Source organism: Triturus cristatus, chromosome 10, assembly GCF_964204655.1.
Source record: "Triturus cristatus chromosome 10, aTriCri1.1, whole genome shotgun sequence".
NCBI lineage: Eukaryota > Metazoa > Chordata > Amphibia > Caudata > Salamandridae > Triturus > Triturus cristatus.
The window spans coordinates 439,443,984-439,458,466 of NC_140593.1; the positions used below are offsets into that span (position 1 = coordinate 439,443,984).

Consider the following 14,483-nt stretch of genomic DNA (forward strand, 5'->3'; position numbering starts at 1 on the left):
GATCTACAGGTGGATCCCAACAGATACAAGAACAGTCACCCAGGCCCTCATCAGCAGCAGACTCGACTACGGAAACGCCCTCTACGCGGGAGCCCGGGCCAAGCTCATCAAACGACTGCAACGCTTTCAAAACGCCTCTGCACGCCTCATCCTCGACGTACCATGCCACATCACCCCCTACCTGAGATGCCTGCACTGGCTCCCCATCGACAGGAGAATCTCCTTCAAACTCCTCATCCACGCACACAAGGCACTGCACCAGACCGGCCCAGCCTACCTCAACAGACGACTCCTCTTCTACGTCCCTAACCGCCAGCTCTGCTCCGCCGACCTCTCCCTCGCCACCGTCCTGTGCATCGGAAGAACAACCACCACCCGTGGCAGATCATTCTCCCACCTCGCCGCCAAGACCTAGAACGCCCTCCCACTCAGCCTACGATAGACCCAAGACCTGCTGACCTTCAGGAGGCTACTCAAGACCTGGCTGTTTGACCAGTAGCCCCCCCCCCCCTTTTTCTCCCCAGCGCCTTGAGACCCTCGCGGGTAAGTAGTGTGCGCTACAAATTCTATGATTGACACATCTGTCGGAACCGAAGGGCCACAAACACAAGGCGCAACACATGGCAGCCCCGATGCCGAGCAAAAAGGCGATCGATGGTCAGCCACGATCGAAAGAGCCCCACGGAACCCATCCAAAGGTTACCAAAGAGGTGGGATCGCACAAGGCGCTCAAACAAAGGGTCGAAGCTGAACCCACAAAGAAAAGCGCCATGCCGTCCAAGTCGGACACGGGCGCAAGCAAAAAACATCCCCAGCCTCCAACATCAAGAGGGCCCTCTAGGTTGAAAGGAAGAGAAAAAAACTAGAGGAGGAGATGATGGCTATTCTTCAAAAGAAGAGAGTTTGACGAATCTTTAAAGGATTTTTAAATCCCTAAAATAACGGTGCTCGAACAAAAGAATGCTCCGGTTGTTGAACCAGAGAGCATCAATGCCGAACAGGTGGATGGCGCCAAAGGAGAAGACTATCTTCGAATCACCTCACACCAGAGCCTTGAGATGAAGAACCCGAAAAATACGAAAAAAATCCTGACGAGGATGAAATCTCTGAAGAGTAGGCATGGAATGAACTAGATGCTGAAATCCCAGAAGAAGAGAGATGCAATTATCCTCCGATCTTCGATCCCAGATGACATAGCCTTTTACAATGGTATAGTCAAGAGGGCAGCAGACCAGTTCGCAGCCACCCTTGAGAAAGAAGACACATGTTTCCTATTAGCAACTCTGGCCCCTGCTACTAAGGGAGTTCAGGATCTACCTATGCTTCCCAGTATCCTGGATCAAGGCAAAGAAGCCTTCAAGGAACCAGCCTCCAACAAGGGAATAACACCTAGAGTGGAGAGAAAATACAAAGCATCCTCAAAGGACCCCAAGTACGTCCAGGGGAACATGATGCCAGACTCCATGATTGTTACCACAGCTAGGAGAGCCAATGCTGTCTCCAATACCGGGCCTCCACCAGAAAAGGAGAGTAAGAATGGATATTGTGGTGTGAAAAATGGAAAAAAGCCGCTACGCAATGGCGTATTGCTAATTCTAATGCCTTGCTGAAGAGATACGGCCACCAACAGTAGGAGGACATAGAGCTGCTTCACAAACTCCCAGAAGAAGACCAAAGGAGAGCAAAATCCATCATCCAGGAGGGCAAGAACATAGCCAATACTTGCCTTAAATCAGCTCTCTACGCAGCAGACACGGTCAGCAGGCAAATGTGCACAGGTACCATCCTGAGAAGACATGCCTGGCTCAGGATATCCGGTTTCAAGCAGGAAGTTCAAACTTCCATAATCAACAGGCAATTCACTGGAGACGCACTCTTCAGAAAAGAGGTCAATGAGTCTCCGCAACAGATTAATAAAGATAATGAAACGGCAAGGTCAATGAGAGCCCTACAGAAAAGGTCAATTTAAAAGAGGGGGCTTCAATAACAGGAAACCCACAGGAAGAGGGGCATTTGGCCAGGGACAGCAAATGGCACAACAGTCACAAGGTCAAGGCTCGACACAACAGGGCAACAATCAAGCTACCAAGGGAGGCACCAACAGCAGAAGGCAGAGACCAAACCACAAGAGGCATGGGAAACTGTTCAAACTGACTCGTTTGCGAAAAGAGACCCACACAACACCAGTGAGGGAAGAATATCATTCTACCTCAAAGAATGGCTAAACCTCAACGGACAATCGGAAATTACAATTGGTAAAATATGGGTATTGCATAGAATTGACAAACTCCACCAGCAAACCCACCAAGGGCAAGAAAATACCAAAAAACAGAACAAACCTTGCTAAATTCAGAGATCAAAGAATTATCGTAAAACCAAATAGAATTGGTGCCAAAACCAGACTATTTCACAGGAAACTAATCTCATAATTCCTTGTACCCAAACAAGATCTGTCTCGAAGACCAATCCTAGACCTAAGGTTCATAAACAAGTTCATATTAACACAACACTTCAAAATGTGTACCCTACAAGAAATAATTCCACAAATGCAAAAGGGGGATTACATGGCAACCATTGACCTCAAGGACGCATACTTGCTTATCCCTATGAACGAAAAACACAGAAAATACCTGCGATTCCTACACAACAGAACACCTTATCAATTCAAGGTTCTTCCTTTCGGAATAAAATCAGCACCACATGTCTTCACAAAGTCTGGCTGTAGTGGCAGCACATCTGAGAAGAAAAGGAATCTGTCTATCCCTATCTAGATGACTGGCTCATTAGGCACACTCAAACATGCCACAATCCTGTTCAAACAACTTTAAAAACGCTTCAAAAACTGGGTTTCTCGATTTAAACCACAAGAAATCAACAAATCCAGAAAGGGAATAAACTTTCTTAGGCGCAATATTAAACACAGTAAGTGCAAAGGCGTATCCAACACAAGAGAATACAGGCTATCCACCACGAGGCAACCCTTTACCAGAAGGTACAATCTGACAGTGAGGAAAGTCATGAAACTGATGGGCATGATGGCATCATGCATTCCACTGATCCCTCATGCACGCTTACACATGCGCCCTTTCCAGGAATGGCTCACCAACAGCTGGTCTCAGGCCACAGGGAGTTGGGAAGATCTAGTGGTTGTTACAGTGCAGGCACAGATACAATGGTGGGCATCCAAAAACTTAGCACAGGGAAGTCCTTTCAAGGACCCAACTCAATCTGTGACAACCACGGACACATCCCTCAACGGTTGGGGAGCACACTTCCACCATCTTAAAGTACATGGTCAATGGAACCAACAGGATTCCATTAATCGCATCAACTATCTGGAGATGAAGACTGTCTTTCTGATGCTGAAGGCGTTCCAGAAACACATTAAGGGGAAAACTGTGCTGATCCAGACAGACAATACCATGACCATGTTCTTCTTCAACAAAGGAGGTACAAAGTCCTTTCCACTAAGCAAACTAGCACAGGACATCTGGCAGTGGGCACTAACTCAAAGCACCAACCTACAAACTGCATCTGCCATGAGTAGACAACATTATAGTGGATCAGCTGAGCAGACAGAACTGCTCTCACGAATGGGAGTTGAAACTAGACCACAGTTCAATACCTGTTCAAGCGCTTGGGAACTCCAGTAATAGATCTGTTTGCAACGCTACAGAACAAGAAATTCAAATCCTTTGCCTCGGGGATTCCACATCACCTATCAAAGGTGAATGCGCTTTCACTCAACTGGTCAGACATTTGCTTACGCTTTTCCACCGATACCCCTAATACAAAGAGTACTAGGAAAAGCTAGACACATGGGAACAAACATGATTTTCATTGCCCCTCAATGGCCAAGACAGACCTGGTAGTCAACCCTACTGGAACTATCCAAGGGGAACATAACGATCAAATCGGACAAGGATCTACTAACAAGGCAAAAGAGCCAAATTTGTCACCCAGAACCAGCAACACTACACCTGGCAGCTTAGCGCCGGAATACATAGAATTTGGCCATCTCAATCTGCCCCTAAGAACTATGGAAATTCTAAAGGAGGCAAGAAAACAATCCACAAGAAAATGCTATGCAGCGAAATGGAAGCAATACACCACACTGTGCTTTTATTTATTTTATTTTTTTTATTTAAGAAGTTTTTTTATAGCGCTGGCCAGACCCTAGGGTATCGGAGCGCTTTACAGCGGGAAACATTGCATAGATTCAACAACACAACAGTAGAGTGACAGAATAATAGTGCAAGACAGACTGAGTCATTGTAGTCCTTCGGAGCCTTGGCGTAGGAGCAGAGCGCAGTGTCAGCTCGCTGCTCCGTATCGGAGCGCTTTACAGTGGGAAACATTGCATAGATTCAACAACACAACAGTAGAGTCAGAATAACAGTGCAAGACAGACTGAGTCTTTGTAGTCCTTCGGGGCCTTGGTGTTGGAGCAGAGCGCAATCAGTTTGGTTCAATCAACACGCAGGAGACAGTAATCACTTAACTAACCTCTCTCCTAAACAGTAACGTCAACTACTTGAGCATAAAGGTGCACCTAGCTGCCATCGTAACATACAAGAGGGAGAGCATGCAACAGTTTCTTTACAAGGTCTCTAATCAGGAGATTCTTAGAAGGAACAAAAAGGATTGCCCCACCGAGGTCCGCATCTTTACCCACATGGAGTCTAACTACAGTGCTTTCACAACTAATGACAACCTTTTGAATCCATGCACAAGGTAGATCTTAAAGGCATCACTCTTAAAACAGCCTTTCTCATCGCCATTACTTCACTATGGAGAGTACGTGAGTTACAAGCTCTAACAATACAAGAGCCATACCTACAAATTCAGAAGGACAAGGTGATTTTAAAAACAAATCCTCACTTCATACCAAAGGTAGTATCAAAATACCACTTGGATCAAAATATCCTCTTACCGATTGCCTTCAAAAATCCAAAAACTAAAACAGAAATAAAGTCTCTATACCCTTGATGTAAGGAGAGCGTTACTGTACTAGTTGCAAAGAACAGAAGATGTACGCAAGTCAAAACAATTGTTTGTCCCATATGCTCACACCAACGCAGGGTCACCAGTCACAAAGGCAACAATTGCACGATGGATAGTACAAACCATCCAAACCGGTTATGCCTATGCCAAAAAAACTAATTATATGGCCTACAGTTCACTCCTAGAAAAAGGAGCACCATAGCTTTCATGGCTAATGTACCCATTGATAATATTTGTGCATCAGCAACATGGGCATTTCCACACACCTTTACAAAGCATTAACTGTGTAGACCTACAAATGAGTAAGGAGGCTCAAATTGGACAGTAGGTGCTTCAACATCTGTTTGCATAGTCTTCCTCACCACAGCCTTCCAACCTCTGGAGAAACCGATCGATAATCTAATACACAGTATGTGAATCCAGAAAAGGATTCACGCTGCAAAACGAAATGGTTACTTACCAGGAGGAGTAGTTTTGCAGCTTGAAGAAATTTCTGGATTTCACATGCGACCCACCCGGCCTCCCCTAAAAGTAAAACAAACCGGTGGGGAAGCAAGTGATTGCATCACTTATTTAATAACCATCTCAAGGACTACCAATAGAAAAGAGAGAATCCGAAGATGGCTACCATGCACGTCGACCTCCAGGATGCCGTCTGTAGTCACACAGGGGACGTACCTGACACCAAATGGTGCTCGACAGACCACAAAATAAATAAAAAATAAAAAATAGACTATTCCGGACCCAACCACTAGATGGCGGAATAATGCACAGCATGTGAATCCAGAAAATTCTTCAAGCTGCAAAACTACTCCTACTGGTAAGTAACCATCGTTTTAGGTTTCCCACTCTGTATGGTAGGCTGTGTTTTGGGTTGCTTGCCATTTCAAGCTGAAGGCTGGCTAGTTCAGCTGTGCACATACACAAGCATCCGATGTCCGGTAGTAGTTTATGCAATCCACTACAATGTCAGATCTTTAGTTAGTTGTAAATATTGCCTCTCTAATCTTGCTACCTTACCTTCAAAGTATAGAGTGGCTAAATAGGATTAAATCTGCATTAATTTAGCAAAGTGTTACTTCAAAAAACCTGTCAAATATAAATGTGTTTTGAAAGTGGTTGCGTACCGCATTTGTTATGAACATATTATAACCCACTCCTCCAGAAGAAACTGTATCCGTGTATCGTGTCACTAAAATATCCTGAAGCCATGGCTGAACACCTGTTTTGAACCGGCTTTCCTAATTCGGTTCTTGCCCTTGAAAGAACAGAGTTGAATTAGTAGAGCCACAGTGAACTGTTTGAAAAGAGGGCTCAGCTGCCAGGAATACTCCTGTTTACTTTTCCATCTGATCGAACTTGAACACTGTGACCCAACAGACTTCACATATTATACAATAGTCAGTTCCCTGCCAAATTACTTGATAATCTCTAAAGAAAAGGAAAGGCTTAGGTGTGCAAAAGAACTTGAATGAAAACATGTGCAGCGTGTTTTTGTGGGCGGTCTGCAAAGGAGCGAGAAAGGAGGAACGAACTGGATTTTACCTGTATTTACATGTTTACAATTCTCTTGCATTTTAAATCCATCTCATAATGCTTTTTCCCCGGTGAAAGAGCCTTGTCTGCATGATTCTGCAAGGGCAATGTACTCCCCTGTTGCCATCCTCTGGTGTAAGATTACAGTTTTTTGCTGAGAAAAAAAGGCAGAATCCAGGTATCTTATTGATTTATGCTGTTGTGACGTCATTAACTGCTGACTGCTTTCCTTGCGTCACGGGTTAATGCCTTATTGCAGCAAGCGCGCAGTAATGTTCTTTAACTTTCTTGAACAGATCTGGTCAGTTAGTGAAAACTGTTTGAAGACTGATTTTCTCTCCCCACACTTACCAGCGCCAAGACGCTACGGCATTCGAGCGCTTTAAAAGACCTATATCCTATCCTGTACGAGTTGCATTTGGCAGTTTAGCTGATGGTACTGAAGAAAGCTTGTAGGATTCTAAACTAGGGCCCTTTGTAGGGCTTTTCAATGAGCTCTCTGCTCTGAGGATCCTGTAGCTAGGTTGAAGAGCTCTCATCTGAGCCCAGAGCCTCTATTGGAGTCAGGCTGTGAAGGAAATGCTCAGACATAGTGAGTGATTCTGTAGGAAGCTTTCAGATTGATTGGCTGGCCTGTAGAAGGGAAGATCTGCTCTTGTGTGGCACGCGGGCCATGCCTGCAATGAGTGCAGGTGGTAATAGATGTAGTAGAATAGCAATCTGCTAGTAGGTGGAAAAAAGGCGGCTCTTTAATCTAATCAGGATTGGGTTGAAATTCACTTCCAGTAATCGTTCACCAGCACCATGTTTTTAAATCTATTCTCTATGTGAATGTTAGTTGGGGCAATAGATTCCTTTGTATCTGTTGCATAAATGTTTATTTTATACTCTATACGGAAAAGAATTGCAGCAGGTGTTGTACCCTCTTGTCGTGTGGATCTAAAAGCACAGCGAGCCAATTGAGAATGGGGGGTGATTGCAGCTACTCAAAATAAATGGGCTAAACATGGTGTGTGATGTATATCTTTTTTTTTTGTTGTTTTTTTTTGTTGTTTGATTTCCTGAATAGATTTACAATGATGGATTATTACTGACGTTTAGTATTTGTTCTGGCCCATCTAATGGTTCTCATTTTTTTTAGTTTCCAGAAAGAATTTACAGTTGAAGTCCAACAGAAAACTTCACACTCCAACGATATTGATGATAACCTACTCGCAGTCCTCCCTAAAGGTAGGGTCGGAACACTGCATCTTTTATGCCTTGCTCTGTAGATTGTGCGTACTTGTATATTGTGCATACTGTAGTGTAAATGTTCATTGCACAACCACAGTCGTATTTTACTTTATTTCATTTTGCACATTCCAATAAAATCTCGCATGATTGCTAATTTTTTGCCAAGCACAGAGTAGTCATCCTTGGCTCTCAAACCAAGAACGTCAATTATGCAAAAGTATCATGGGCAAGTAAATGATGGTGTGTTAGACTCCTATTCGAGCATCAGTCATTTGTTTAAATGAGGATAATTTTCAGTTGTAGGAGACTGACTTAAACGTTTTTCAAGAATTCCTACTTTAAAAATTTTTTTTGAATGAGGCATTTTGACTTTTGTCAAGAATACAAAAACCTTCCCGTTCATGCCTTCACACTTACCAGAATGTCTGTCTTCATATTCCTTTTTGTTGGGTCTGAGCAAGAGATTATGCATGGTGGCCAGGGTCTAAATGGCTGGGAGAGGCGGTCTTCTAGTTTCGGAGAAGAATGATACAACTGCTGCAGCATCAAGGAAGCATTACCTTCACCAGTGCGGTTAGATCTGGCATTAGTCAAGACCACCGCCACCATTCGGTGCTATGTCCATCCTACTATGTCAGATGTGCATTCCCTTGCGTGGTCTCCATCTTCTGATTCTTTTTTCCTCCGTTGGGTCTGAAAGCAACTGCTTAAGCTCCAAGGGTTCTGAGAGATGTTTTGCCATAAACTTATGGATCATCTGTCAACAGAAAGGAAATGACCGAAGGTGATCGAACAAGAACACCGAATAGGTGACAGAAGTACACCGGAAGCTGATTAAGTTGTTGACAGTGTGGTTGGAGAATGCATGAAAAGGGGAGAGAGAGAACCTCCTGGGACATCGAATACTCCCTTAAGGTTCTATTCCTAGTGCCACCAAAAAATTCGTCCAGAAAGACCACTTTGAGGTCTGCAACCTCTGCCTGCCAAGGGACCAATACACTAAGAAAGCGATGGAGGGTAGTGCCTTCTTAATTGGTCCACGTCAGTGGATAATCAATATCAAGAACATTGCTCGAATGAAAATCATTTGTGATGGTTTTTATTTGTATTTTTCTCAAAGGAGCGCAAAATTTCCAATTGTGAAGAGAAAAACAAAAGCCGACACGTGTTTCGCCCTAGTGGCCCATTGGCCGTGGGCTTTTTTAAGGCTAAAATGGTATGAATACAAAGAATGGAGTAGAATAAGTTGAGTGTAAAAGTTGCAGGGTTACCAGTAAAGTGAATTAAGGGAAGAACAAGATAATAGCCAAAGAAAAACAAATGGTGATAAGAGAAAGGGGACCAAAGAGAGGATAGAAAGAGGACGAGAAAGAGAGTGCAAAAAAGAAAGAAGGAGATGGTAGGGAAGAGATAATGATCCGAAAGGAAAAAATGAAAAAGAAAAAGAAAAAATGTAAGTCATCAAAGCTTATTAACAGCGGCATTCAATTATTAAATACAGGTCATACATTGAAACAAGCTGTAGATAGACAAAATATAAATGTAAGGGACATGTTAAATGCAATTGTGACATAGGTGATAACGTGATCACATGGGATTATAAAAGCACATAATAGGCGCAGAATTATCAAAGCACATATTTAGGCGCACCACTATATACAGGTCAGAACAACAGTAGGCATCAGGCTATGTAGCAAGTGTGGTTATACTTTTAAACTAGGATTAATGATGTCATCAAAAAGAAAAAAGCGGATTTGTGCATTATAGTTATAAAGGCAGGAAGTAAAGTAAAAGTGAAATGGGTAATCATGACCAGTGGATTTGTATGCCAAAACGAAATACAAATTCTAACTTAGACACCAGGAAAAAGTCAAGAAGGAAGGAAAGAAACGAAAGAGAAAAGCACAATGAGGCAAACTAAGTCGACATGTGAACATTGAGGCCTCCTATGAAATGAGCATAGCTAGAAAGCTGCTTACCAGTGTAAATTAATTATCAGTCTTCCTGCAAGGGAAAACAAAAGATTTGCAAAAATCACTATTAGTACTGTGGTGAGAAGGAGGCGGCAAAAACAGGCATAGTTAGGGGCTTCGTAACAAAGAAATGCTGAAAGTCTGTTTTAAAATGAGGAAACTGGCGCGCTTGGCAAAGGATTATGAGCGTTTAGATAAATATGGGTTAGCCAGTGGAAGAAAAAAAAAAAAAAAAATCTGGGAATTATTTAAAAATAGATGTCTAATTAGAGGCTGCGTGGAGCAATAGGTACAAATGCAAAACAAGGGAAAAGTGTAGGATTAGTATTGGAAATTGGAAGCAAAGTGAAAGGCTGCGCGAAGCATTAATATCCCGGTTCAGGGAAAAGGAAAATGACGCTCTAGGCGGGAGGTCAAATTGAGTGATTGAGGAAAGTATCAAGGGGCACAAGAGAAATAATTAGGCAGTTGCGGGTATGAAGGTTGCATGCTTATAAGCCGAAAACGAAAGAAAATTCTCCGAGGGAAGTGAAAGGGCTGAAAGCCTCTTTTACCTGTGAAAGTAGAAAAATACGTCTCTGCGGTCTTTGGGGAAGGCAACTTGTGAAAGGAGCTGTCAGATGTAATCTGACTCGGGTTGCATGACGTCAGCCTAATAGAGAGTGCTGACGTATGAGGAAAGTGGAAGCCACTGAAAAGTTACTATGTGGCTAGTGATTGTGGCTGCAGAAAATGCAAGTAAAGAATCGTATATAAACTCAAAATGAGTAAACAGTAATACTGAGTTTAAGAAAAAATTGTCTTTGCCAAAATTAAGGGACTAATATAAATATAAAGTATCTCGGGTTCTCACTAAGGGAACAGTAGCTGAGGAGTTCAGTATCGGTCTCTGTTCTATGTGTCAAAAAGGGGAACAGTGGCTGAGGAGTTCAGTGTAGGTCTCTCTAGTCGGTAACTCGTGCTGGTCTAAGTACATCTAGTCTGACGATTATAAATAAGGACAGCGCAGAAGGTGGACACAAACACAGCAAATGTAGAAATAGTTAATAAGAGAAGAATTAGCGTAGTATCCAATTGGGGGAGAGTAGTTGTGCTTGCCTCATGCAAAACATCATTATTGAGATTATAAGTAATGTGAGAAATACTTAGCGTATGGTTAAGGGTCTTGAGTTCTCAAACGGATTATACAGTATGTCACGGAATCTGTGAATACATTGGGAAATGAAAGGGAATAGCATAGTATAAAAAAGGTGAAGACCTAGGGGCGACTAACATGCAAGGAAGTTAGTGAATGTTCAAAAGTAAATATTGTTATGTATAGTGAGGGTTCATAACAGACAGAAGGGGGGAAAAAATTAGTACAACCAATAGTGCATTTCTGCATCTTTGTTAAGTCCCAGGGTTGTAGCATTCAGGCGCATAATGTACTCACTCTCTCTGCGTCTCATTATGAGTTCACGATTTCCTCCGCGTGATGCTGGTTTGATCTCCAGTCCAAAGAATTATGAAAGTCTTCCGGTGTGGGTGAGACTCTTGGAAATGTTCAGTTAGGGGTGGTCCTGTCTCTTCTTTGTTGTTTCGAAAGTGTTCCAAAATTCTGATATTGAGCGGCCTGATCGTGCTCCCTACGTAGATTTTGTTGCAGGGGCAGATTATGATGTAAATTACATGTGTTGATGTGCATGTTATCCAATCCTTGATTCGAATGGTGGTAATGGGGTCGTGTTTGTATTCAGTTTGCTTGTTAGCTCCCAATTTGCACGCATTGCAATCATGGCAGGTGTAAAAGCCAGGAGGTTTCGTCAAAAAGTTTGTCTTGGGTTTGGTCCTTTTGTCCTTGAATTCAGATTTGCATAGAATTTGTTTGAGGTTCATGGCTCTTCTGAAACCCATTTGGGGATATTCTTCCATCTGGTTGTTTAATGAGGAATTGGAGGTCAGAAGATACCACATATAACATTGGGCCCTAACAACTGCAGCGTCGCAAGTCCAGAACTTTCCACCCATACAGCAATTTGGACCAATACACTAAGACCTGCAAAGCGTTCTCTGAATTCTGGCCTAAGACCCGGAGAGTGAGAGAAACTCACTCCAGTGAGGAAGAGGACCACGTCTGAAGTTGAGCAGGCAGAAGTTTCAGATGCTGAAGTAGAGGAGGTAGGCAGAACCAAGACAGAGGCCCACAGAGGGAGATCCTCTGAAGCCAATCGAGGTAGCGTCCAGAAATCATTCTGGGGCAGAGCTGAAAAGTTTGGACTTGAAGCTGCATAAAACTACCTGGCGACAAAGGACCCAGCATTGAAGGAAGTAAAGGCCAAAAGAACCCCACAGGCCCCAAAAGGGAGGCACCAGTGGCGATCAGTCCTCAGAAAAACCTTTGACCTCAAAAATCAAACCAGAGAAGTAAACACACACGGTGTCCGCAGACTTGCTGGACCCAAGGAAAGGGTCATTGGAAACCATCAGCACCACAGATCGAACACTCAATCAAGAGGAAGAAAAGACCTGTTCAAGTCAGAAATGGCAGCGATACTGCATGAAAAGGATTTTGATGCCACAGTTAAAGAATGCAGGATTTACTTAACATAAAGGGGATGAAGAAAAGCATGGCAAGCTTGAGCCATCCACAACCTCGGAGCCACAAGAGGAGAAACTGAGTTGTTCCCCTACGACGAGGAAGACACACAAGACCAATAAATCTTTCAAGATACCGAAAGTGGCAATAAAAAGTTGCAGGACCTCGACCATCACAGCCCAATGACCTTGCTATATACAGTGCAGTTATAGAGAGCAATGAACAAGTATGGGGCACAGCAAGTTGAAGAGGACACAGGCCTGTTTACTCCTAGAGACCCTCCTACCATCCCAGTGCAATATCCACCCCAGGCCAATATATCCCCATGCTGCCAAGCATCCTGATTCAAGGAAGAAAAGCTTTCAGTGGACCAGCATCCTGCAAGGCAGCAACAGCAAGAATTAAGGAGAAATATAAATACTCCTCAAAAGACCCCAAATACATAAGGGAAATGCAGTGGCAGACTCCATCATTGTGGCCCCAGTGAGGGAGAAGGCCAACGTACCAACATCCACGGGCCCCCCTCCGAAGGAGAGCAAGAAGGTGGAGATGGTAAACCAAAACATCGAGCGGAGCTGCGACAGTGGAAAATTGCGAACTCTAATGCACTCCTCAACCGTTGGGCCCACAGCCAGTAGGAAGCAGTCAGAACTTTTAAAAAACCTTGCAGCGCAATTCCACAAACTGGGAGCAGCACTGGTAGAGTTGAAAGTAATAGCAACACTTGCTTGAGTCCATCTTTGATGTGTAGGACACGGCCAGGGGACAGATGGCCACAGGAACATTAACCAGGAGGCGCGCCAAGCTGCAGGTGTCCAGATTCCATAATGAGGTTGAAGCGAACATCGTAAATAAAACCTAAACTGTAGAAAGCCTGTTTGGACCAGCTGCCGACTACACCCTGCAACAGATAAAAAAAAAAGACATGGACACATTAAAGGAAATGAGTGTTACAGAACATGGGTCAACCCAACAAGACCAGTGAGCTGACGAGGGTTCCAAAGCACAGCAACACAGCCATACAATCAGCAGACAGCTCTCCAACAAGGTCCCCAGAAACAGTGGCAGTTCCAACAAATGCAGCCACCAGACCTTTGAGGCATAGTTGGGGGAAATGAGCACCCCTCCTGAGGAGCAAGATTCTGCAACTAGTGTCTGCATCTACTAAATGCCCCACCACATAACACCAGATATAGGTCTTCCTGCATGAATGGAGCAGAGTCACCTCAGTTAAATGGATACTCAACATCATCCAACACAGCTACTGCATAGAACTCCTAAAGAGACCACCGGAGACACAACCAAGGACAGGATCACACACTGAGGAAGAGGCATTGCCTGCAACAAGTAGTGCAGGAACTGCTGGAAAAGAAAAAAACTATAGAGTACCCATAGCAGAAATCAAACCAGGAAACTACTAAACATACTTCCTCATCCCAGAGCCGAACAAGTCTCTAAGATCAATCCGGGACCTTTGCATCCTTAAGTTTATGAAAACAAACCAATTCAAAATGACCACACTGCAAGAGATAATCGTCTGACTGCAGAAAAAGCAGTGCATGACAACCATAGACCCCAAACACCTACCAACATGTTCCCATGAATCACATACACGAAAAAATCTCCCGTTAGTTGCCTACAAGGACCACTACCAATTCAGGGTGCTCTACTTCGGAATCAAGTCAGCACCCACAAAAGCCTAGCATCAGTAGCCACTCAACTGATGTGAAAGCGAATACATGTGTATCTGCACTTGGGCAGCTGTCTAATAAACGCAAGCTCTTGCACATAATGCAGAAAGAACACCAGTACAGTCAAACACACGTCACAGACTGGATTTCATTATAAACCTGGAAATGTCTTCAATGAAGCCGGAATGAAGGTCTTCCAAGAAGCTACACTGCTGGGGTGAGAGCCCTCTATATTCTTGTGGAATCTAGCAGCGACTGAGCAACCTTGCCTTTACCGCAAGGGTGAGTCTCGTACTGTGAGAGCTGTGGGGAGAATGATGGGCATGATGGCCTCCTGTATCCCACTGATCGCACATGAAAAACTACACACACCACTGCAAGAGTGGATACAGGTCCAATGGTCACAGGTAACTGGGAGTTGGCAAGATCTAGCGTTTGAAATGAAAGAGTGGAAGAGAAGATGACGTGGTG

General features: G+C 43.8%; 1 protein-coding gene across 36 annotated transcripts in view; it reads left to right on the plus strand.

Moving 5' to 3' along the window:
• The window catches only part of SVIL (supervillin), a 635,411-nt gene that overhangs the window by 229,209 nt on the left and 391,719 nt on the right, over nucleotides 1–14,483 (plus strand). For all 36 annotated transcript variants that reach the window (XM_085631809.1, XM_085631813.1, XM_085631820.1 and 33 more), the window contains one exon: nucleotides 7,682–7,770. Coding sequence is in view for 25 of the 36 variants with exons in the window: in XM_085631797.1 (XP_085487923.1) it covers nucleotides 7,682–7,770 (89 nt within the window). In the remaining 11 variants the exon portion in view is untranslated. The remainder of the gene's footprint in view (nucleotides 1–7,681; nucleotides 7,771–14,483) is intronic.